Source organism: Chanodichthys erythropterus, chromosome 21, assembly GCF_024489055.1.
Source record: "Chanodichthys erythropterus isolate Z2021 chromosome 21, ASM2448905v1, whole genome shotgun sequence".
Classification (NCBI taxonomy): domain Eukaryota; kingdom Metazoa; phylum Chordata; class Actinopteri; order Cypriniformes; family Xenocyprididae; genus Chanodichthys; species Chanodichthys erythropterus.
Window position 1 is genome coordinate 34,921,312 of NC_090241.1, and position 27,736 is coordinate 34,949,047.

Here is a 27,736-nt window from a genome sequence, read left to right on the forward strand (position 1 = left end):
TATGGATCATATGGAAGCTTGTTTCTTCCATGAAATAAAAATAAAAAAGGTAATTGTGACATTTTTTATAGCAATTGGAAGTTTATATCTCGCAATTCTGACTTTATAACTCACAATTCCGACTTTATAACTTGCGATTCCGACTTAATAACATGCAATTCCGACTTTATATCTCGCAATTCCGACTTAACACGCAATTCCGACTTTATATCTCGCAATTCTGACTTTATATCACACAATTCTGACTTTATAACTCACAATTCTGACTTTATAACTCGCAATTCTGACTATATCTCACAATTCCGACTTTATAACTAACAATTCTGACTTTATAACTCACAATTCCAACTTAATAACACGCAATTAGTACTTTATATCTTGCAATTCTGACTTTATATCTCACAATTCCGACTTTATAACTCACAATTCTGACTTTATAACTCACAATTCTGACTTTATAACTCACAATTCTGACTTTATATCTCACAATTCTGACTTTATAACTCACAATTCTGACTTTATAACTCACAATTCCGACTTAATAACACGCAATTCCGACTTTATATCTTGCAATTCCGACTTTATATCTCGCAATTCCGACTTTATAACTCGCAATTCCAACTTAACACGCAATTCCGACTTTATATCTTGCAATTCCGACTTTATATCTCACAATTCCGACTTTATAACTCGCAATTCTGACTTTATATCTCACCATTCCGACTTTATAACTCACAATTCTGACTTTATATCTCACAATTCCAACTTAATAACACGCAATTCCGACTTTATATCTTGCAATTCCGACTTTATGTCTCGCAATTCTGACTTTATAACTCACAATTCCAACTTAACACGCAATTCCGACTTTATATCTTGCAATTCCGACTTTATATCTTGCAATTCCGACTTTATATCTCACAATTCCGACTTTATAACTCACAATTCTGACTTTATAACTCGCAATTCTGACTTTATATCTCACAATTCCAACTTAATAACACGCAATTCCGACTTTATATCTTGCAATTCCGACTTTATGTCTCGCAATTCTGACTTTATAACTCACAATTCCAACTTAACACGCAATTCCGACTTTATATCTTGCAATTCCGACTTTATATCTTGCAATTCTGACTTTATATCTCACCATTCCGACTTTATAACTCACAATTCTGACTTTATATCTCACAATTCCAACTTAATAACACGCAATTCCGACTTTATATCTTGCAATTCCGACTTTATGTCTCGCAATTCTGACTTTATAACTCACAATTCCAACTTAACACGCAATTCCGACTTTATATCTTGCAATTCCGACTTTATATCTCACAATTCTGACTTTATAACTCACAATTCTGACTTTATAACTCACAATTGCAAGAAAAAAAATTGTAAGATAAAAAGTCACAATTACCTATTTTATATTTTTGTTTAGTGCCGGAAACAAGCTTCCATAGGATCGGGTCTCCCTTCAATGCAAGAGATTTTTATGCCCATTTTAATGTCAGCCAAGAAAAATTGTATGTCAGTTTGCATGAAACAGTAAAAACAACTCTCCTCAACTAAATTTGACCGAATCATTCATGTCTTCACCACTAACAGCTGTTGTTATGCACTTAAGGTATGAATACTTAATGTTACAAATTGAAATTTGTAGTGCAAGTAAGTGCACTAGTTTTGATTTTTAACTTGAGATGTCGCCTATAAAACGCAAGAAGTCTCTCATTCTTACGAAGGCTGATCAAAGAAACAGTAAAAACAGTAATATTGTGAAATATTATTACAATTCAAAATAGCTGTTTTCTATATGAATATCTTGTAAAACATTATTTTCACAATACACATTTTTGTGATGTAAAGACGTCTTTAGACTGAGAGAGAGTTCAAGACATCTGTGGAGCTGAATCCTGACAACGTGATCCGTAATAAATGGATCCCCATGGTTGAGCTTGTGTGTGGGTACGTGGGGACATTTGCTGCTGGAGATGAGTGGATTGACCCTCTCAAAATGGAGGCTGATTGGAGAGCAGATGCTTTGCAAGACGAACTAATTAAGTTGAAGTCGCAGTGTGAAACAAGAGGAAGATTATCGCTCTCCTCGATCGTGTTGAGAGGACAAATCCAATTCCATCTCAGTTCTCTATTTTACTCTCATTTCTCTTTCACTCGCTCTCCCAGTACAGCTGAGGAATGAAGTATTGCAGGGTTTAATCTTTACTAAGTTTTTGGTCATTTTGACTGCTGAAGTAGAGGAGGCCTCAGGGGAATTATAATGGGAGATAGTTTTACCACGCTAAATGTCTTGCAGAGACTCTCTGTGCCTGACAAAAAGAATCACTGAATTATTATTGTTAACTAAAATTAATAAAAATCATTTTTGGCATTTGAAATAATAAAAATAAACAAACAACAGAAGAAAAGAAGCAAATTTGCAAACAGAATCAAGAACTGCAAAATTGAATCAAGAGATTGGGAAACAGACCAGCGCCGTGAGGGAGGTTACAAGCATGACTGAGGCGACTCTCTAATGAGCAAGCTCACTCTGGGATGGCAAGGGACCAAAGGAGATCAGGTCACAGGTCAAAAGTGCAAAACAGAGCAGACAGCTGTCATTTACACACGGATTCGAGCCTCATCCGAGATCTAGCTGTGTGTATACGCTCTGTCTGGCAGCAGCCAATTAATTTTCACCTGTAGCAATTGAGAACTAGACGAAAATGTGTGATGAAAAACGATTTCTGTTGCTTTGAGAGCGTGCCATGAGCATATGTGTGTACCTGGACAGGTTTCTTGCGTGAGCCCTCGTTGTTTTCCGCCTCCTCGTGTTCTTTGCTGCCCTGCGGCAGGTTTGAGTAGTTGGCGAGACTGCTGAGAAGAGACGATACCATGGGAATTGTGTCCATCTCCTCCTGTAGAGCAAACACATGCACATACAGAACAAATACTTTGAGCAAAATTTAAGTAGCTTCTGACGAACATCATCTGAAATGTCATGTTTACATTTACAGATTACAAATGACAAGCTCAGAGGACAATTTTTTGCTCTTTAATAGCTCATGAAACTCTCCTTAGTGTTTTGTTTTCATGTTTTGTTTAAGGTGCATCACCTAAAATTGAGAAAAAATAAAAAACAGAAACAACTAAGTCAGTAGTTGTCATGTAGTAAGCTATAAAATGAATGTGGAGAGCAGGTCAGATGATTTGATCTAAGAAGAATTTAATGAGAAATGGTGAATTTGATAAGAAACTTGAGAAGCTGCCATAATGATTTAGTGACAAAGTAAAAAAGTGTCTACATTAAAAAATAAAAATGCAGTAGGTCATCCATGCAAAACCAAAAATGCATACTGTTACATTAATTAGTTAGTTAGCTAGCATCCATTGGGCATTAAAAACATCATGAATGCATTCAATGTAACAAGTCAAAGTCTCCATTTGCTCTTTATTTAAAGGATTAGTTCACTTGTCATCCAAGATGTTTATGTCTTTCTTTCTTCAGTTGAAAAGAAATTTTTTTTGTAAAGGCCGTTTGACTTAGTCTTCAACCTACGTTACCCGTGACCTTTCCAACATGATTACGTAATGCTTGGCGCATCACAGAGCAGTGCAAGATGAGCATTTGTGGTTAAAAAAGTATATAATTTTTATTTTTTTTTGTATAAAGTGACCGATGATTTCTCTAGATAAGGATCATCTGGGATCATGTAGAGCTCTTTGAAGCTGCACTGAAACTGATATTTGGACCTTCAACCCGTTGAACCCCAGTGAAGTCCACTATATGGAGAAAAATCCTGGAATGTTTTCCTCAAAAAACATAAAGAAGAAAGAAAGACATCTTGGATGACATGGGAGAGAGTAAATTAATTTAATTTCCTACTATTAATTTCATACACTTTCCTATTAGGAAAACAATAAAGGCACAAAAGTAAAATAAAATGTCATTGGAGACTTTTTAAAGATCTTCCTTTTAACATTTTCTCCCAACATCAAGATTTTAGGTTAAAATGCATATGAATGCACTTTAAAATTTAGGTCTTATAACTGGTCAACATTTGAATCACCTTTCTGGAGATCATTTAAATAGTCACTTAATTAATATGAGGCCACAGAATGCAGATTAAAATAGTTTTAGATGCAGTATAGCATGTGTTTTCTGCTTCTTTTTGGACTGCAGGCTCTTACATGCTGTTATCATCCACCTGCAGAGTTCAATGTCCTGGGGACTTCCTGCCCTTCAAACGCTAATTATCCTTATTAATTACTGTCAGACTCTTTTATTCCGTTAATCACTATAGTTTGCGTGCCTGTGCTTCACTGTCTTGCTCTAATGGGAGTTTAAATCTGCCACCATTGCAGGTTTGTCATTTAACGTGCATGTACTGTATGAGCTCATGTGTACCTCAAACAGGGCCATGTTCTTGCCGTCATACTGCTGGTTCTTCTCTGGGTCGGTGCTGTTGATGAATGGACTGCTCTCCTTGGGGTTCCCATCTCCTGTTAGCAAAAAACACAAATAAATCATCAGCATGACAGCAGACGCCATGCAACTCCAGAGGGCTTCACGGAAAAAAAACTGCTGTAACGATTCCAGCACTTTACATTCGGTTTGCACAAAGGTAAAACATGTTTATTGCACATTTTAAGTCATCCATGCATACCAAAAACAGATGCATAATGCAGAGATTAAACAACTTGAATTCAAATGTATGCATTTGGCAGATGCTTTTATCAAAAGCAATTTTCAAAGCATTCAAAATATACAGTTCATGCATTCCTTAGGAATCAAAATTATATTGCCATAATGCTCATAATGCAATGGTGTGCTGTACACACAGTGGTCTATCTAGCGTTCTTTCCATCCATCCATCCATCCATCCATCCATCCATCCATCCATCCAATGCCAGCAGGTATTTAGATAACATTACTTGTATTTGGATCAGGTTTGCATCTGTCAACATTAATTTGTTTTGCACAGTTCTTTCTCACCATAAAATGCAAAACTGAAACATCAGATTTTCCATTTAAGCCTTTTATCTGACATTAAGTCACCAGTGATGTGTCATAAACGCAGTTTCTCTAACCTCTATGCTCCTGATTACAGGTTAGTCATCCAATTCCAATCTGATTTCTACAACGGTCATTCCCAGTATACGAGCTGACAGCTGATCACCTCCCTGATCTCATCCGCTCTGACTGAGATGCAGCGGCTGCCCGCTGTCATCGCTTGATTGAAGCTTCGGCCTCTGGAGTATTTCAGTATGGCTGTCAGTCTGTCACGCTGCATTGAGTTAAATCACACTGTACCACAGACTTGTGCCTACATTACAATGACAGTCTGTAAGGGCCGTGGGCCTGAGGAAATATATTTTTTCCCGTACAAAATGTACCTAGGAGTTGACCATCGCAAATAATTACCATAATATGACAAAAAGATAGTATCAAAAAGTAAATATACATAAAACGTCATTGGTGTTAATGTGTCTTGTAACCAAATGCAACAATTCATGTTTTAATATTCAAGTGGACCACTTTTATGGTCACAATATGCTTTCACTGTTAAACCACATTTTTTTTTATATTATGGTTAAACTTTAAATTATAGAATACAGAATAGATTAAAATAGAAAAAAACTAAAGTACAATATAGATTTTACAAAAATGGATGCAGAGTTTTGTATATATAATGAAAGTCTATAGCCTTATTCAGACAAACTTGTTTTACACTGAGGAATTTCTATGGCTTGTTTCCGCCACTAAATAAAAAAATAAAAAAGGTAACTGCGACTTTTTATCTCACTATTCTGACTTTTTTCTCGCAATTGTGAGTTTATATCTAACAATTCTGACCTTTTCAGAATTGCAATATCTAAACTCGCAATTGCGAGTTATGCTATTCTGACTTTATATCTCACAATTCTAACTTTTTTCGTAGAATTGCGAGATTTAAATTCTTTATAAACTCTTCAATTTATAGTCAGAATTGCGAATTATGAGATATAAACTCAAAATTGTATGATATAAAGTCAGAATTGTGAGTTATAAACTTCAAATTGCGATATAAAGAAAGAATTGCAAGTTATAAAGTCAGAATTATGAGATATAGTCAGAATTATGATATAAACTCAAAATTGTGCGATATAAAGTCAGAATTGCGAATTATAAAGTCAGAATTGCAAGATAAAGTCAGAATTGCGAGATATAAAGTCAGAATTGAGAGTTATAATGTCAGAATTGCAAAATAAAGTCAGAATTGCGAGTTATAAAGTCAGAATTGAGAGTTATAATGTCAGAATTGCAAAATAAAGTCAGAATTGCGAGTTATAAAGTCAGAATTGAGAGTTATAATGTCAGAATTGCAAAATAAAGTCAGAATTGCGAGTTATAAAGTCAGAATTGCGAGTTATAAAGTCAGAATTATGAGATATTAAGTCAGAATTGCAAGATATAAAGTCAGAATTGAGAGTTATAAAGTCAGAATTGTGAGTTATAAAATCAGAATTATGAGATATTAAGTCAGAATTGCATGATATAAAGTCAGAATTCTGACTTTTTTCTCGCAATTGCAAGTTTTTATCACATAATTCTGACTTTATAACTCCCAAGATTTAAACAACTGCGAGTTATAAAGTCAGAATTGCATGATATAAAGTCAAAATTGTGTTATAAAGTCAGAATTGAGAGTTATAAAGTAAAAATTGTGAAATATAATCTAGCAATTCTGAGAAAAAACACCAGTCTTTTCCTCCCTCACAATTCTGATTTTATAACACTCAATTGCATGTCATAAAGTCAGAATTGCACGATATAAACTCACTGAGACAGAACGTCAGACAGACACTATCACTGCATCAGCGTTACTCCACCTAATCACTTCAACACTAACTAATACAACACACGTGGCATCAGAAAAATGAAGCTGAATGTTAACTCTGAGTGAATGTAACACCATGTTCCAGCTTCACAGCTGTCGAACACTTCACATTGGACACATACCTACTCAGTCGCACATCTAGCGAGTAATTACAGAAGAGTGTTGTCATTAGCGGATGTGATGTCATTCACTTCAGCAGTATGAAGCATGGAGAACCTTTCCCCTGAAGAGAAGCACATTTGTTCCGGAACGTTACGCCCGGTCACGGATCCGAATCCACCGTTATCACATTCCATCCTTTCCAATCACGCATACACCGTAATGCCGTTTGACTCGTTATGATGAACAGGAGCATCCTAACACGTGTTATATGAACTTGTGTGTGACAGAAAGAGACTTGTTGTCAGATTTAATCTTACTTTCTCACACACCACACTAAGTGAAACCTGGAGTCTGGAAACAGCTGATTAAATCCAGAAAATAACACTCTCGTTTATCTGCATTGGTCATGTTTGCTGGCTTTTTCATGAAAAAGAGCTGACACTTGGGATTGGGTTTCTACATCAAAAAATAAATAAAAAACACAGATAAACCAAACTAATACCAGTGCCTGGCCCTGTCTGACAGAATTAAGACCCACTGCATACAGTGAAATCTTGTCTTTTCATCGGCTCGCATATTGTGACACATTGTCAAGGATTCATCAGTGTTAGTTACACGGACAATGTTTCCCAGGGGCCTATAAATAGCAAAGACTGGCAAAAACTCAAAGCAGTCTGAGCCTCAGACATCGCACAAAAATAGCACAAGCTTTCTCAAAAATAACCATCTGATTGGTTGGCTTCATGCAATTTCATAGTACACAGTTTTTTTTTTTTGCCAATTTCCAGGTCCAAGACACTATAGACAACATTTACGCATTTGGCAGCATTTTTCAGGCACAAATCAGCTTATGATGCATTCAGACTATCGTGTACCTCAGTGTTGACGGCTCCATGCTGCACCAGTTACAGGAACCTGACAAAAAAAATGATGGAGAAAGAACTTGCCGTTCCAAAGCATTTTTCAAAATACCTTATTTTGTGTAGCACAGGAGAAAGCAAGTTTGCAAAATTTTAAATATAACAGTAGAATTATTTTTAATAATATTTATATTTTATAATATATAAATTATATCAATTTACTTTAAATTAAATCCAAACAAAATGTGATAAGATAGTTTCATTAAAATATTTGTATTATTTATCATTAAAAACATTATTAAATAAAGATAAGAAAAAAAAAAAACTTAAAATTGTGGGGTGCTCAACTGCAAGACATGCAATTAATTGCTAATTAATTAATTAATTAATTAATTGTTAATGGTAACACTGCAAAATGCATGTGGAGGAATCCAAATGCCTTGTGCATGTAGCCTAAAATATAAAAAATATAATTTTAAATATAACTGTATAACTGTGACTCATTCATAATATCTATATTATTATATTCTATAATATATAAATTATATTAATTTAGTTCAAATTAAATTCATACAAAAATAAAAAAAAACCTTAACAATATTTTTAAATCATAAATAAAATAAATAATTTTAATAAAGTTTATTTTTGTATGATTTAAATTGTACTAAATCAATATAATTTATACATTATAGAATATAATAATATAAATATTATGAATGAGTCAGTTATGCAATTTATTTAAAATCATATTTTTATATTTTGGGCTACATGCACAAGGCATTTTTGATTAACAATACTTTTAAATAATAAATAAAATAAATAATATTTTGAATAATCCAAATGTTTTGTGCATGTAAACTAAAACATAAAATATATTTTTAAATAAAATTGTATAACTGTCTCATATTAATATATATATATATATATATATATATATATATATATATATATATATATATATATATATATATATATATATATATATATATTATATTATTAATTTAAATCAGTTTATGTTTAAACAAAAATATTATATATTATTTAAAATGATTATTATATAATAATGTGGTGGAATTCAACTGCACTCATAAATATGATCACTTAATGACTTCAAAGCACAACATGCTGGAAAATATGCTGGAAAAAGCCGTCGGCACAAGTGTGGCGTGACCTCCAGCCAACATCAACAAAAGCTTGCAGCAGGAACGACCTCGCCATAGCAGGACCAGGTCCTGCGTCTCCATCATGCGGTTTTATATCGTTCTCTGACAAGACTCTTCACCTAGCAGGGGATCTGAATAGCGACAGCGCACACGGCGCACAGCAGACCGCCATCTGTTGCCCTTGACTGCTGATCCCAGACCAGTTTGATCTTTCCTCTCATTACATTTGGTAAAGCACCAGAGAGAAGCTCTGGTTCTGGAGGAGCACTAATGCACAAATCTGTCCAAACATCTCTGGGGTTCGTGCACTACCGTTCAGAGTAACAGCGTCTGTGAGTGTTAATAAGACGTGCCGCTGCGGTGACCGGCCGAGGAGAACCGCGTGCATCTGAAGGACGTTGACCTGTGCAGATAGATCCATGTTTCATCGCTGCTGAGAAATGTTTTAGAGATGTTTTGTGACAAACGGCTGCACACTTCAACTCACAGATAATGATTCATGTCGCAGAGGTGGTCTAAACCTCTTACAGGGCCAAAACATTAGAGTGGGAGCTTGAGGAGGACGTCAGAAACTGCACTTTCTGGGAATTTGAGTGGTTTATGTGTGTGCAAAACTCACTGCCTTGATGATAGATGTAGTGTTTTGAGTGGTTATTACTGGTCTAAGACAAAACAGCCCACCTGCAGGTCTCCAGGCTATTCCGGCTGAGTCATACATAAAAAAAAAACATTTATTTGCAATGACTTACACTCTAAAAAGTAATTCAGAGGACCTGTTACTATAACTTAAATAAATGCATGGTTGCAAGTTAAAAATATAATTTATTGCTTTAACTAAACTTTTTAAGTTGCAAACATTATTTTGTTGAGTTCTGTTGATATAATAATGTTGACCATTACATCAACTTAATATCGGTTGTAATTTAAACTCTAATTTCTGCACTAATTGGCCTTTTTAAAAAAAAAAAAAAAAAAAAAGGTTGTAATAACTTAATGAAATTGTCTTGATTATTAGGCAGTGGATTTCCCAGCATGCTTTGCATAGGAATGGATAAGGAGAATAAATGCTGAAATTAAGTGTTGTTTTATGTGCTTTTTAGTGAAGGGAAAGACCTTTTAGTGTTTAATGCTGTTATATTTGACATTTAAAGGAGTTTCTGTAATGTTGAAGTTTGTGCATGAAAGTAAACATTATTGACTATATAAGCAATGACTGCACTAATGCCAGTGACAAGTAATATCTTACTTAAATATTCATGTTAAATAAGTTGTGTTGTCATGTGCTATGATAGCTGTTGATTTGAACTGAAGTAGATCAGATTAATAAGTTCCAGGGCTACAACTTTTTTTGAGTAATCAACTTAAAAATTTCTGTTTATGCTACAAATTATTCAGTTCTAACTCAATGTAGCTTGTTAGTTGAACGTAAATTCACTCAAAGTTGTCATAACTCAAAAAAATTGATGCAAACGGTTGCGTTAATTTTGTTGTTGTTGTTGAGCCAACACATTATTTTTTAGAATGTATAAATTTAAGCAACACTGAGATGTTTTAATAAAGTCTTTGATTTAACTTCAGTAACAAATACATTGCATGATTTCAAATCAATCAGTCAATGTCAATGAATTGATTCATGAGTGTTATTCAAAGATTAATTCACATTATAATTCAAAAAAGCCCCCTTGTGGAATTTGGAATAATGTGAAAAAAAAAAAAATAAATGAAGAAAAAAAAAGTTTAGTATTGCTATAATGGTGCATAAATATAATAATAATAAAATTAAAAAAATATGTATATAATATAATAAAAATAATAAAATATTCTTCCTTATGATAATTTAGGTGTAAGGTGTTTTTTATAATGTACTTCGTACATTAATTGATTAATCAATCTGATGAAAAAAAAATAATTTCAAAAAAAAAATTGAAATTCAAAATAAAAAACAGTAATATTGTGAGATATTATTACAATTTAAAATATTTGTTTTGTATGTGAATATTTAGTAAAGCGTAATTTATTCCTGTGATCAAAGCTGCATTTTCAGCATCATTACTCCAGTCTTCAGTGTCACATGATCCTTCAGAAATCATTCTGATATGATGATTTGCTGCTCAGGAAACATTTATGATTATTATCAATGTTGAAAACAGTTGTGCTGCTTCAATTTTGCAACATTATGAATGTCTTTAATGTAACTTTTGATCAATTTAATGCATCTTCTTGCATGTTTTTTTATATTCAGCCTGGTCTCATTGTTAAAACAAAATATGTAACTTTCAAAAACACAAAACAGACATTATTCTACGATTAGAAAGGTAAAACGTACAATACTGATATAATTATAGCACTAAAATATAAAAACACAAGTTTTTACAGCGAAAAAACCTAAAATATTTACAAATCTTTCATGTCATAAAGATATATAATTTCCATTTTATCATTTTGTAGATAAATGTAAGATCCCTAAACCCCATCACAAACCTAAACATACCCATTTTATACAGAATGTTAAAAGAATAAAACATAATGGACAGAAATGTGTAGAAAAAGCACAGTTTTAGTAAAAATATAATAAGTAAGTAGATGAGTAAAATGCATTCAATAAATTCGACTAAAACATGTATTGATATGACAATTGAATACAACAGATTTAAAACATTAACGCCACAATTTTAATATAATACATGGGAATTCATATACATTCACACTTTAGGTTATATGATTTACGTTTTATTGCTGTTAATATGCAAGTATTTTTACTTTTTAGTGCTATAAATACGTCAATGTTTTTGTGTGTATGAAAACGTAAGTAAATGTACGTGTGGTAGAACCACACTTTACGTAAAAATACACATGTATTCTCATGAGATCATGTTGATATATTGAATATTGTCAGAAGAATACAGAATATAAAGATAAAATTGTTTTAGCACAAATGCTGCAGGACGAGTTGCACGCTGAAGTTTATTACTTAGCGTTAGTGTTAGTACTCTAACGATGAGCAACAGTAATAGTGACGCTTGTCTTAGCAAACAACCCTAATGAGATGAAACGAGAGGAAACGATGGAGGAAGCGATTCCGAAGGGCTCGCTGTTGGCTCATCAGGTCTGATTGAAGTGGACTGTTGAATCATCTCGTCGGGTCGAGACAGGAGTGGAAACACTGCAGGTGTTCAGCTCCACAAATTAAAGACGAACACACACACCACACACACACACACACCGCCCTGAGGACTGACCTCTGCTTCAGCCTGTCGTGCAACAGCGATTGCTCTTCTCAGCCGATGACACAAGTCTATCTCTGACTCTCTTCATTTTCCCCCTCTACAAACATCAACACTGTCTTTTCTGGTAATTGCTGACAGCTCTGACGCTCTCACAGAGTAAAAAAGCAGAAAATATACCGAGTGAAAAAAGAGAAAGCAGAAATACACCTCAAAGAGTGATGGAAAAAGTGTGAAAAAGACAAACAAGAAGAAGTGCGAGATCCGCTCTGAGGAATAAAGCAGGTTTACTTTTGCACAGATTTATCATCCAAACGGATCATGTCAAATTACAACACTTTCCATTGTTTATAACCAATTTCTGCGGGGTTTTTTATGCATCCTTGAACTCATGTTTTATATTACAATATATTATATTTATGAGATGAGCACACATGAACACCAAAAGGCATAATTACCTCTGGGATTTTCTTTGAGTCCTATTCAAGAAAATCTCTACAGCAAAAGCTACTTGCACTTTATCAAGTTTTAATTGAGACCGTTGATAATACAATTTAGTTTATATGCATTTTGTTCTCTGTCGACAAAGAATAGCAATAAAGCTTGTTATTTTTTCTCATTTAGATGATTTATGATGCATTGGGATTATGTGAGCTACATTCCCCATCATTCTCTGTTGCAATGATAAAACATATGCGTTACATAAAATTACTTTAGATGCATCTATTGCATCTAATTTAGATTGCTTTATTTTAACTAAGAAGTGAAAAAAAGAGAAATTAATAATAATTTGCACAACACATCTATTTAAGTCCAACCAAAATCACATCGTAATTATAATATGAACTCGTTGTCACTGCTATTATGCTGCTTCAAATGTTCCTAATGTTGTTTTGGAGTTTCCTACAACAGGTTTACATGCATCCCATGTCGCTTTAATTTTCTCATAATATCATTGCAGCATCACCTCATTTCTCAAAGATTCAGTTTCTCTAAACCCCTCCTTTTTAACAAGCCTGCTCTGCTCTGATTGGTCAGACGGCCCAGTCTGTTGTGATTGATTGACTGCTGATAGCTTGTGTCAGAAACTAAACGCCCATTACTATATCTGAATTTCAGCTCTGTATCTTCCTCAGTGATATGAACAGTAACGATGGCATCGGTTTTGCTCTATCAATTCCAGCCCGAGTCCTCATCCTTTAGAAGTGAATTTGCAGCACAGAAAACAGCGTCTGCTTGACATGAACACCACAAACCAAACTCTTCCAGCCTCGGCTACAACTGCAGTGTTTGAGGGCAGTGTTTTAACACACTGCATGAAAGGTAATATTCAAAAAAGCATAATAGAGGCACTTTAAGATACTTGAATGCAGCATCAGGATTTCCCATGCAAACCCCTACAGGCACATAATGGAATTGCATAGGGAAACATATTATATTACTATTAATATATTTAAATGTACATTAGCTGAAAGGTAAGTTTAGATCATATTTTACGGATCCAGTGAATATGTCTATTTTGCATGTGTATAATATACATTTTCTCTGCAAACATGCATGCATGCAGTATATTTTTATGGCTTTATTTGTGTACTGATATTGGCTTCTTTGCTGGCAGATGTCTGCAGGTTAAGACTCACAGAGCGGCGGCTCTATTAAGCTTTTAAAAGCACCAATTTTCAGCATGTGTATGCGTGTGTGTGTGTGCGCGCAAGGGTAAACGGCACATTTTGTAATAAGGCTGGCACTTCAAAAGGACTGTTTGAACCCTGTGGAACGGCCTCGCCTCGCTTCCATTCATAGTCTAACAATATCACCTTTTTTGTGCTGAGACGAGGACGGAGCCTGACAGCCCAGGCGAGCACACGCGGCCACAGAGATTTAAGATCAAACAGCTGGAAAATGAAGCCAATGAAGAATAAAGATGCAGACTGAATACATTTAGCTGCTCAAGAAATTCGATAGTCAAGCTGAAAAACAAACCGACTGAGATAAATGTGCTAAACATACCGGGAACTTCTAGTGACATGTTTAATATTATTATATTTCCGCAAAAAGATGAAGCTAATAAAGTTGTATTGAATAAATTTTGCTTCAGTATTCAAGAATATTCCATTTAAAAGCTGACTGGAAGAGGCTTAAAAGGTAAATGTACTGCACATTTAGCAAAACTGGACTTTACTACAATTTTGGGTTTTAGATATGTCTGTTTACATGCTTTTTAAACAGTTTTAAACACATCTTTAGGTTATTTTACTAACAAAGGTGGTATCACATGGTAATGATACTGTGATATATGCCATGACGTGTGTGTACATTATATACATATATATATGACGGGTCTTTTTGTTTTTTCCAAATGCCTGAATAATAATAAAAAACAAAGGTATGACATCCAAAGTATGTAAGGTAGCACAACTGGATGTCTTTTATTGAATCCAAAAGGTTTTAATTATATTTTGCTACATATAAAGGTATTTTAAACACTTTGAAGTGTCAAAAGGTCATTCGGTTTAACCGTCCAAAGGCCAATACAGCCATTTAATTTGTGATTAAAATATCTTAAAATGTAATAAATGTATATATTTTTTATTCTGGTATGATTTTAGAACATCATATATTAACATAATGCAAAATGTTTTAAAATTATATGTAGAAGTCGTTGCTTTGTTATGAGAAAGAATGTCCGGAAAAATGAATTTCATTGATGTCATTCGGAGTAACCAATATAAAGGGACCATTTTGGATTAAGTCATGCAGGCAATATCATGTGACAGGATGTGACATCATTCAGACACCTGCAAAGGACCACATGGTCATGAAGCAAAGTAACTAACTCTCTCTTAACTATTTGAAAAATGAATGTTTTCACTTGATCATACGCATGTCCCCAAACATCAGGTCATTTGGTGCAACTGCTATAAAACATGGAAAATGTTGTAATATTTAAAAAACTTGTACTAAATATAAAATGTTTGATTGTCCTCTTGCTAGCTAGCTAGATATCAGCCTGTTAGCATTGTTTGAAAATACAGTCATTCGGTGTAACCGAAAGTGTCATTCAGTAAAACCGAAATTTTGGTTAAACAAGATGGGCAAAATTTGTCACCAAAATGACAAAAGCAGTGTTAATTGATTATAAAAACCACATAATCTCATTGTTAACACTTAATAAATCTTTAAAATGAATTAATCTCCATTATTATTGCTTTTTTTACACTTTTAAAAACCTTATTCGTCAATGATCAATACATATATATATATATATATATATATATATATATATATATATATATATATATATATATATATATATATATATATATACTTTAGATATAGTACATTTTAAGTTGGATTCACTCATTAACACTACTTAAATGAACAAGCTACATATTTCTGATTTAAACATTGTTTCATTTCAGCAGCAGATGAATGCAAATTGTGCAGAATTACACAGATGTTTTGGGTTAATATTTAGATACAAGAGACAGACAGTATATATTCTTATATTCACTCTGCCACGCTTATCACCGTCTGAATCAGTTGTAATGCACGAGCACAACACAGATAAGTACAGTCTGATGTCATGCGCCTCATGCGTCATTCCTGTTTAATGCTCTCAGACTCAAACACTTCAAATGGGAAGCAGCAGTATCTAACCTCTGCATTCCAAACCATGATGACACAGTTACTGGAGATTGTCTGACTAATTAATCAGGATTAACTACCTAATAGGATTTGTTCGAGATAACATCTAACAATCAAGATAATATGGAGAAGGTAAAACTGCTGTGTGCAACCTAGATATGAATAACTCCTGAGCTCCAGCGCTGGCTGAAGAGATAACGGCAGATAACTTTACACCAGTGTCAGAGGCTCAGATCGTTCGCTTCTGTTTGAGGTTCAGCTAATTAGCTCTGAAACACGAGTTAGATGTTTTCTCCAAGCTTCCGACTGCTGAAATCACCAAAAAGTAAGACTCTTCTAGTCTAAGGCAAGCTTAAAGAAGCCATATAATGCTATTTTAAAAGGTCATTGTTATGTTTATTGGGTGTAATAGAATACGTTAATGTCATAATTTTTCACATACTGTATTATTGCAGCACCTCTTTTCCCAGTCTGTCTAAAACGCTCTGATTGAATTCCAGATTCCTTCTGAAAAGCTCAAAGTGCTCTGATTGGCCAGCAGACCCAGTGCGCTGTGATTGGCCAAACACCTCAAGCATATATCTGAAATGTACCATAATTGTGAGCTTCAGCTTCCAAGGCTTCTAAAGCAATCGTAAACACAACAGTTATTGTCATCGGTTTTTACCATATCAGTTCGAGCCCAAGTCAGATTCTGAAAATGCAATATTTTGTTTCTGCTTTGATGGCCTTAGATATTACACTGACACATATTGTTGAGGATGCAAAATAAAGCAGATATTTTCACCTTCATTTAGCCAACATTAGATTGACTAGAGTCTTCATCTCAAGAGCATCATTTCAAACAACTGATGAAACTATTTAAATAATTTTCAATCTGAAAAAAAGTACTATTCACTACAAAAGTTAAGGCCCGTTCACACCAAGAACGATAACTACAAAGATAACTATAACGATAACTATATTTGCATCCACACCAACAAACAATAATGGCCTGTTTTTTCTAAGCTCACGTGCTGTGGTTTCAGAGTGTGTACAACATGTTTTACACGGCTTTAACCAGCAGATGTCCTCAGCATGTTTGGAGTAAATAGCTAGTGTAATCGATCTAATCTAACAATGAAAACAATGCCTAGTCTTTTTCACTGAAGCTAGACGATGCTAGCTCTGGATACTTGAGGTAATTTTATGTCAGCCTGGCATAATGATCTCATCGTTAATACTTCTCAGCATTTATTCTGAGGGTATGACCTATTGTTTTCCATATATCCATGTTCTTTAAAGTATCCTTGAAAAGGGGGTAGGGCCCTATAATTTCTGTGATCACAGAATTGGGAATCCAATCATAAAAACGGAATTTACTATATAACGCGGAATGTCACAGAATTTGTCAAATTTTTGATGAATGAATTAAAAGCAGGTCAGTACACTTAAATTAAATCACGATATAGACTAGTGTCTGTGAATTTTAACCTGCAAAAAGACTATTTAAACATGAATCCTGCATGCCTGTGTGACTCTGAAATGAATGATGCAGAAGCGCAGTTTCATTTACCTCACACCGCCTCACACACAATCGCGCCGGCGCACGCACGCTGAAGCACATGCGACGCTCGCGGTGTTTTCGTCCTCTGTCGCCTCACTATATGAACGCACAAATTCATCTCCAGAGCTGCTCTGAAAGTCACTTCATCAGCATTTAACCGCTTCGTTTGAGAAAACTACCGTCATAAACAGAGAAACTCAAAGCGCAAACCGTCAAAATAAAAGTTCGATTTAACTTGACAGAAACATATTACTGTTGTATAGTAGAATTTAGATAAATTAATTTAACAATAAATTATTAAAATATATTTTTAAACAATAATCTCAGTGTTTCTTCCATGTTTTAATTTTAACAGTAAAGCTCTGTTGTGCAGCACATTGTTTGACAAAAAAGTTTAATTTCATGATTAAAAGACAAATTAAATGGTATGCGTTCTGTTGTGTTTTTTAATTTTTCTGGCAATCAAATGAACTTCTGAAAAAAAAAAAAAAAAAATCATAAAAATATATTTTTTAATTAATAAATATTGTTGTTTTTAAGAATTCAATTAATTAGACATTTTGATTATTAAAATGGAATTAAACCATTAAAATTGAACCCAGAAAACAGAATTTGGTAAAAATAAAATTTGAGGGGAAAGAATAAAACGTTTATCATAAGGCCATAAAAAATGTATTTTTTTTGTTAAACTTTTATTAAATTGTTGGTAAATTGGACAAGATTCATTACTTCAATTAATTAGACATGCTTTTTGATTACTAAAATTTAATTTAACCATTAAAATGGAGCCAAAAAATAAAATAATACGGGAAAAAAACGGAATCCAGAAAAATTTAAACTGAAAAAAATGGAATTTGGGAAAAAATAAAACAGAATTTGGGAAAAAATAAAACGGATTTCATAGGGCCCTAAGGGGGTTTGACTTGTCAAACAGTGGTGGCTTTTTCTGAACCTCGGCAATTAACTTCTCCGTGTTGTCGTCTTCCATTTTAAATGCGTGAGCCCTTAAATTAGAATGGATTCTGATTGGCTGCCAGTGTTTTATTATTCAACAGCTGGAAAAAAATCATTCTAAATGTGATCCCAATGATATTGTTTCTCTATATCGTTATAGCTGCGGTGTGGAGAGTGCTATTCTTTTATATTTAGAATGATTTTTAGAAATATATCTTTATTGTTAACGTTCTTGGTGAAACAAGCCTTACTTAAATACCTCGAGGTGCTTGGATTTGTGTGACGTCCTGTCAAGCTGTACTCATCTGCCTTTCATCAGATCAATTATCATGCATGCCATCACTGGTTTCCTGCTTATTTTACAGGCAATAACAAACACTCCAGAACACAGACATTCACACAAAACAGAATCAAATCAAAGGGAGACATCACAGATACGACATGCAGCTTACAGAGGACACACACAATGAAACAGACAGAGATAAAAAGGAAAAACAAACAAGGATCAATGATGTGATGCTCATTTTGTTTATTTTGTGTGCAAAAATAAAAAGCATTCACTTTTCTATGAATTATCAAATATAATTTTGATATTTTTGTTGATATATAAAGTTTCTTAAGTGGTAACTGTCCCAAGATTATAATGAAACCTTAAAAATAAAAAAGCAGTTTTAAATTACAGAAGTTCATTATTACTAATATTTAAAAATATTTCAAATGCCATTTTATTGTAATGTGACAAAACATGAAACTTGCAAGTGTATTTCTAAAAACCTGCCATTTTTTAAACTACTTTTAAACTATTATTTCCTTTTCATCATCTCAGACAATCTATTTGTCATTGACCCATGAATGAAAATAAAACACAAATAGAAACGATGTGAACTTACATGGAACTTTTCTTACAAGAAAAGTCCAAGACATTGAAGAACACATGACTACACACAGCCACACGTCACAGTGTTTTGCGTGAACACACGCGTGTCGCACGCACAACGGCAGCAGTCTGCCCGTCTCTCACCTTTCTTGGGTGGACAGGTGGTGTTGACCACTGGAGAAAAACGCACACAACACACAACTTTAGAACATCATCATGCAACATTCATCAACACACATCAATCAAAAGACAAAACAATTATTTTGGAAATAAAGCCGCACACATTACTGTAAAATCATAATGCATTTTTTATAGGGCTAAAATGACTTTAGGTTTTTTAAATGCCATTTTCTGAAATGTATGTGATATAAATCTGATGATAGGGTCATGTGACCTGTGAAATCCATAGAAAAACAGGAAGTGAAAGTTTTATAATGTATGTAAATTAATAAACGGCATCATAAGCAAACCTCAACAAAGTTTAAACAGATATGTACAAATCAAATAAGCCGATAAAGGCACTTACATACAAAATAAAATCTTAATTTTAAACTTGGTTAATTCTTTATAGTAACATCAAGCGTTTTATAAAGGTAATACGTGAGTAATATGTGTTAAGTTTAATAACTGTTGCAGTTAAGTATACTTGCATTATAATTTTCCACAACAAAAATATCAGTACTCAGCAAGGGATAATTTATGCACATTAATGAGTAATCACACAGCTGTATTAATCATTAAACCAGGGGCGGATCTAGAAAATTATTTATAGGGTGGCAAAGGGGTGGCATTAGGTCTATGAGGGGTGGCAACACCAAAGCAAGTACCTATGCATAGTTTTTGGAGATTTATGGCCTGACATACACAACTGTGTTCACAAACATTGCATTACCAAAATAAATAAGATTTCAATCCATCATGGCACCAAGTTCACTATATGAAAAACATCAACAGAATTAAAATGAGTCTGAGCTTGTATCACTAAAGGAAATGAGCAGTTTTATTACTATTACACAGGTTACATCGATGGCATAAATGTTGTTAGTGCAAGTTAAAGAACAACAACTTGTTTTTTGCAAACAAGTTTTGAGTTTCTGTTATTAACAGAGGTGGGGATATCTGTGTGTGTTGCTACATACTCTAGCAACACCCCAGCAATTGCAGCAAGAGCCTAGCAACCACCCAGAATCTCCTAGCAACCACCTAGCAACACTTTAGCAATCACCCAGAACATCTATATTCTGGCCTAACCGACCAGTTTTTACGTTTTTTAAACAAGACTTTAAGTTGGCTTTATGACAAGCCAACATAAATTTGTCTTTCAAACTTTTTAATCTAGTTGAAATGAAACAATTCAACATTTTCTCACAACTATAAATGCAATCTCAAAACTATATGCACCAACTTGTACAAACCTCTAACTTCCATGTCAGAATAAAATGTTTTAGTCAAAAACTTATTCTTGTCTGACAAAATCAAACTTTGGCCTCAGATGACACTCAAAACTTAACAAATACACAGACTACTGCACTGCCCAGTGAACACTAGTGAGATCAATTCATGTAACACTGTAACAAAAATACTGCTTACTGGGATTCATGAATTATTTTGCAGCTCACTGTCTACTACACTATACAAAAATAAATTTACAGTAAAATACAGCAATGATTTTTTTCTTTCCTTTTTTTCATTTTACTATTGTAAAGTGATCTGGCAGAAGATATGTATGAACTTGGTATACACCACAATACAGTATACTGTCAATTACAGTAAAACTAAATTCAGCATCCATTTGGCCAGATTTTATTACAGTATATAAGGTACTATAGCAGTGTATTGGTCTTCTGACACAAGACAGACATTTCTCAGTTCTGCAAATTACAGTATAACAAATGGCTACAGAGAAAGTTGACAATCATAAGTTTGAGGATGTACAGCGTGCTACAGTTTACTGTACAGTGCAATTTCCCTCATCTAAAGTACTGGTACTGTGTAAGTTTAAAACCCCTGTAAATTATTCATTCAGCTCTCTCTCAGATTTTGACTGGTGTGTGTCAAATTTTGACTACATTTGGTAGCATCAGTTTTGCTACCAAATGTAGTCATTGTTAAACGTTTTGAGAAATGTGTCTTTGTTTTGAGAACTGAGCGAATGGTTTGAGAAACAGGGCCAACTGAATCACTTATAATGTGTTAGCAATCGAGAAAAGTTAAAATAGATTTAGATTCTTACCTAACTAGTTTCTGTGATCAGGATCTTCTTATTGATTTCATTTTACCGTTTCGTCGGATGGCAAAAAGACCATGATGAAAAGTGGAGCGGGCGGTCAGTGAATCAGCTCGCAAAAAATTACAAAAATTTGAGGACTTCTGAATTAGCCGACAAGCAGTAATTTTCCGATTCATGAACAAATGGAAAACAATTCGCAAGTGAACTTGGCTGCGCTGGGTTTTTGAGAACCGGTTCATAAGAGTCACTTGTTGATGAAGCTGACTACATTGGGCGCGCTGCGTGCTCGTGCAACCATCATGCAGCTCATTGAAAGACGTGTTTTCTTGCCATTATTTTGCAATACGCTGTCTTTTTTTATGTCATCACATTGAAGCACCGCTGATGAAAAGCAGTAGTACTTGAAATACTGCTAAAATTTATATTTTATTCTCTGATAATTTTGGGGTGGCAGATGGGGTGGCAAAGCTTTTTCTTAGGGTGGCATTTGCCACCCTGTGCCACCCTGGTAGATCCACCCCTGCATTAAACTCATGGCGCAAATGACAGAGGTCAAATGTTTCCCATCACATGTCAGAAGGAACCATTATTTGGACCAAACAGCCCTTTTTACCAAGTAGATTAAACATATTTAATGCCAAAAGTTTTGGTAACACTTTAGATTAGGGTCCAATTCTCACTCTATTAAAGGGGACCTATATTATGCCCCTTTTCACAAGATGTAATATAAGTCTCTGGTGTCTCCAGAATGTGTCTCTGAAGTTTTATCTCAAAATACCCCACGGATCATTTATTATAGCTTGTCAAATTTGCCCCATTTGGGTGTGAGCAAAAACACGCCGTTTTTGTGTGTGTCCCTTTAAATGCAAATGAGCTCCAGAAGAGGGCGGAGCTTTAACAGCTCAACAACAACAAAGCTAGAGAATCTCACACAGCCAAAATGAGGATTGTCAGTGTTGGTGTTCAGCCTTACATTGTTCAAACCGGAGTCGACACTGATGGAGAGACTCAGGAAGAAGTTACAACTTTTAGAATGAAACTGGACGTTTCTGAATGGTTAGTGGATAAATTGATGTAGTTGCTGTGGAGTTGATTCAACTCATCCACTAGCATGTGCCGTCATGTTCATCTTTTGTGTTGAATTGACTCTCGTTTGTGAAGCAGTCCGGCGTAAAATGACGGCATGTCAACAACACTCGACTACAACAACTCTTCCTCTTCTCTAAAGCAGCCCGACATGGCCCCGCCCCCTTTGTTGTGTGTTCTCAGGGGCGGGGTTTATGTAAATTTTCAGGTTTGTGATGTCACTAAGCCGGGAAGAAGCTTGTTGTAGTCCTTAAACAGTGGATTCTGTAAAAGAAAATATCTCCCTTTGCATTGAACTTTGAGCGTCGTAACTTTGCAGATGTTGTTTATGATCAAACAGCAACATTACACACTAACTAAAGTTAAAAAAGTGAAATAATAATTAAGGACCCCTTTAACTGACTTTTGCCTCAATAAACTTCTAATTACTGCTTATTAATAGTAAGTTAGTTGTTAAGTTCAGGATTATTGGGTGTAGAATATGGTCATTTAAAATATTCAATATATCACCCAGCTCGACACACATACACACGTTCTTACAAGCCCTATGTGACAGAGTTGAACTTCTCCATGATTTGCTCTGGCAGTGATTCAGAGCTGCTTTATCTCAGGCATCCTCAGAGAGGTACTTCAGATCCTCCATCGCTCCTGCAGTACGGCCTGACCGTTCTCAATATTCACTAGGGTCTTTGTGGTAATCAAGCGGCTCTCAGAAGCTGGGCTTATCTCCACAGTCCTGGTCTCATTCTCTCGTTCACTCCGGCAGGGAATGACAAAGGGAGCCGTCGCTGCTGCATATGTGAATGAACTCAAGCGCTCACATCAAACCAAACCACTTCCTCCTGCCAATACCTGAAGCCTCTGTTAAGGCAGGTCTATTGTTTCACCTCAGAGTCAGTGACAGTGACAGAGGTCTTTCTTTATGCCGTCAAACAATGAAGTGTGCCTAAACGACTGCCAACACATGGGAAACACTATAAACCTGCCACTGTTTTTCAAGACGGCCTGTGGGTGAAGCATGCAATTTTATGTGCTACTAGTCAGAACTGCTAGTCCCATCCCAAACTCATGCTGAGGTTGAACCAGAAAATGACACATCAGTTGTGGAGAGGTGTGTTATTACTGCTCCAGGCCATCAGATTTACGAAGGATAAAACAGGTGGGAAAAAAATCCCACAGACTTGCACAGAAGGAGGGAGCCGAGCCATACCGTATCTACAGAAGAGAAGATCAGAGACTTGAGAGGAGACTTTTCTGATGTAAGCAAGAAAACAGCCATTTAAACTCCCTAGCAACCACCTAGCAACAGAGGATCGTGCATCATTAAGAATTGAATGCCTTATAAATTCCAATTCATTTCCTAGATGGAGAATTGCAAATCAAATTTGAATGTAAAGAAGGAGAATTAAAATGAACAATTGGTTTGACAAAGGCCTGCATGCACACTTAATCAATAAATAAATTCATTCCGATTGATGAACTCGAACGTAGTGTCACAAGCTTCTGATTATATTGAATTTTTTTCACATTTTTTCCTATTGTTTGCACATAATATCCATTCTCCTACATTGCTACTTTTATTTTATTTTATGTTTTAACAACAGACTTTTAACAACAGATATTTATTGATTTCGGGTCTCAATTAGGAGCTCATGAACCGTGCCCAAAACAAGTCGTTCAATGACAACTACAACAGCTCGTTCCGTGGGTCATGCGTCATTACGTCATTTCTAGGTCAATGCACATGCGCAGTCCTTCGCAGTTTCAGTTTTCTAGCCGATCAACTGTTTACATGTCCTCTTGATTGGATTAGAAAAGGAATAAACCACTGTAACAAGGTTAGTAGATATGGGAAGAAGGAGGCGGGAACCGGCGAACGTTCAACAAAACTTTAATGTAAAATAAACAAAGAACAAAACGAAAGTAATGCCGGCAGACCCTTGCGGACGTCTGCCGGCCACACAAACATAATAAAACATAAAATAAAGTCCAGGCCTGGTCCTCTCTCGTCCTCCACGGTAGTCGCTCCTCCTTTTATGCTCCCGGAGCTCCTCCGTGAGGGACTCAAGGCCGGTGCGCCTCCCGGGTGAAGCTCATTAACACTCGCGTCACCGGCCTCGCGCCGTTCCCTCACGGCTCTCGCCCGCCCTGGTCGCCACAACCACCCCTCCCAATCCAATCGAAATTTTATTCGGATCGACCATGTAAACGTAATCAAAGTGTGAAAGTTTAAAAACCTTACTTAAATATTTAAAAGCCTTACAAACAACAGAATACGATAGAAGACAAAAACAACAATAATTAGAATTATAGTTAGAAAAGATAGATAGGATGGACGGACGGATGGAGCACTTCAGCATCGTGATTAGATTTTGATACGAATGTTTTAAGGCACTTAATTGTAGAGGATCTCTTTAAATGTCAAAGACTTAATGATCTCAGGAGGGTGAAGTGATCAGGCTGACAGCTCAATATTTGACTGGTCAGTAATGTGATAAGGTTTGATTGGTATAAGGACAGACTAGTGCCTTACATTGATTATTTTGGCAGAAGGGTGTGTGTGTGGTCGCCAACACTTGTCACATCAGCCTCTCTTGACTTGCTGAGTCAAGTTTCATGTTTTATTAAGCATGAGCGTCTATTGTCACACACACATTGGGACATTCCATAGACATAATGATTTTTATACTGTACAAACTGTATATTTGATCCCCTAAACCGAACCCTACCCCTATACCAACCCACTACAGAAAACTTTCTGCATTTTTACATTTTCAACATCATTTAGTATGATTTATAAGCTGTTTTTTCTCATGGGGACCAAACAATGTCCCAACAAGGATTTCGGATATTGCCAGGTGTGTGGGGACATCTTGTCCCCGTAATGTAGGGTTTATTAGGACCAAACATACACACACACACACTTTTTTTTTTTTTTATTGTGGGACATTCCATAGGCATAATGGTTTTCATACTGTACAAACCGAATTTTCTATCGCCACTACCCCTAAACCCAACTATCACAGGAAACTGTGCACACTTTAACTTTCTCAAAAAAACTCATTCTGTATGATTTATAAGCCTTTTGAAAAGAGGGGACATGGGGTAATGTCCTCATAAGTCACACTCTACTTGTAATACCAATGTCATATCATGTCATTATACAAATTTGTGTCCTGATATGTCACAAAAACACGCATGCGCACACAGGACAGCACAGCATTGGAATTATTTGTTCTGAAGCTTCAGAAGCTGCAGTTCAAAGTTGTTTTAAACCGTTTTAATCCGTCTGATTGGACACTTAAACCGGTTTCTAACTGTCTTCTCATCATCATGAACTGCAACCTCAAAAGATACTGGATACCAAACCACCATTCCTGCAAGCAACAACACTATATGTGCAAAAATGAACTAGATTTGTTTTATTATTTCTTTAATGTACATCTTCAGAAAGCCACTGTGTCGGATTTTAAACACTGAAGGTTGTCTGTGAAATAGAGGTCTACTGAAACAACAGTGAGCAGCTCATTCAAATATATTGACTGGACACATCTTCTACATATCCAGCAGGGTTAGTATAAGTAACTATTACTATTAAAACATTTTATTTCAATAAAATATAAATATTACAGGTAACACTTTGTTTTTGTGTTCATTTCTCACTATTAACTAGTTGCTTATTAGCATGCATATTACTATGATACTATTTATTAGTACATATAAAGCACATATTAATGCCCTATTCTGCATGACCACATTCTTCAACACTAGAAGTCCCAGAGAGCAGCCATTTGGCTTTTCTACCTATAAAACCCGCAGGACAGCCGATGGGCTGGAAGTCTTTAGGCTAATATCCTTAATCAGCTGTGAACAGTTGCTTTTGTTATGTAAACAATGTGGGGCCATGCTGAGCCACTTCAAGGAAACTTGTGTTTCACTTTGCCATCTTAGGGAGAAATCAACACACATGTTTTTTTTCCTTTGTTGCTGAGATCTATTGATAAAAAATATACAAAATAAAATAAAGAAACCAACCATTTGTACACATATTTACAAATAATATTAAAAAGTGAGTGAGTACATTCCAGCAATCACTCACAATCCTGGCACTGCCTGGCAATATATTATAAATACATTTTGTATATATTCATTATATATTAATCTTATATTTGAAATACATCATAAGTCCATTTTTAAAAGTGTTTGAAAGATGGCTTCAAGTGTACTACAAGTGGTAACTAAATACATTTTTCTATACAGAGATAGTATGTTAAAAGCACATTTTAGTTCAAATTCATGGTGTCTCAAAATAGCACAGTTGAGTACACTTAGATTTTCTTAAGACTATCTTAAGAAGTACTAAAGAAGAGCTTTTAGTATATTAAGTACAAAATAAGTGCACGGAAATAGAGCGCTGTACATTATGGAAGTGTAAAAGTGTACTAAAATAAAGTGTATTTTACTGCATTTTTTTTTTCACCTGGGTAGACACTCCAACACTTTCCGTTTGCATTAAGATTATTTTTATTACCACACTGGCAGATATTGATCATTTTACTTAAGTAAAATGCACTTAATTTAGATCCCCCCAGGAAACAAGACTAAATATCATATATAATTTTCTCATATAGAAAATCCATCTTGATTTAAGATTTTTTTTAAAAATTTACTTGAAATAGGATAAAAAAATACTTAGTATGAAAAGCATTTTTGCAGTGTGAATGAGTGAGTTAACTTTTTAAACATCACTTGCACTCCCTCATTTCAGGGTTAACATACTCAGAGTTTTCACTTAACCCACTGCAAAAAATGCTGTTCTTACTTAGATTTTTTGTCTTGTTTCTAGTCAAAATATCTTAAAGTTCTTAAATCAAGACGCATTTTCTTGACAAGTAAAAATTATTTTCTTGTTTTCAGGAAAAATAAGTCAAAATTAAGTAAGTCTTTCCTTAAAACAAGCAAAATAATCTGCCAATGGGGTAAGCAAAATAATCTTATTTCAAACCAAGAATAAGCTATATAATCTTGTTTTCAGTTTGGACTAAGATTATTTTGCTTACCCCATTGGCAGATTATTTTGCTTGTTTTAAGGAAAAAAGTACTCAATTTTGACTTATTTTTCCTGAGAACAAGAAAATAATTTGTACTTGTCAAGAAAATGCTTCTTG

General features: G+C 34.8%; 1 protein-coding gene across 1 annotated transcript in view; it reads right to left on the bottom strand.

Annotated features, from left to right (window-relative positions):
• The window catches only part of slc12a5a (solute carrier family 12 member 5a), a 174,226-nt gene that overhangs the window by 51,171 nt on the left and 95,319 nt on the right, over nucleotides 1-27,736 (bottom strand). The window contains exons 5-6 of the mRNA XM_067372640.1: nucleotides 4,406-4,500; nucleotides 2,784-2,915 (exon numbers count right to left, since the gene is read on the bottom strand). Of these exons, the coding sequence (XP_067228741.1) occupies nucleotides 2,784-2,915; nucleotides 4,406-4,500 (227 nt within the window). The remainder of the gene's footprint in view (nucleotides 1-2,783; nucleotides 2,916-4,405; nucleotides 4,501-27,736) is intronic.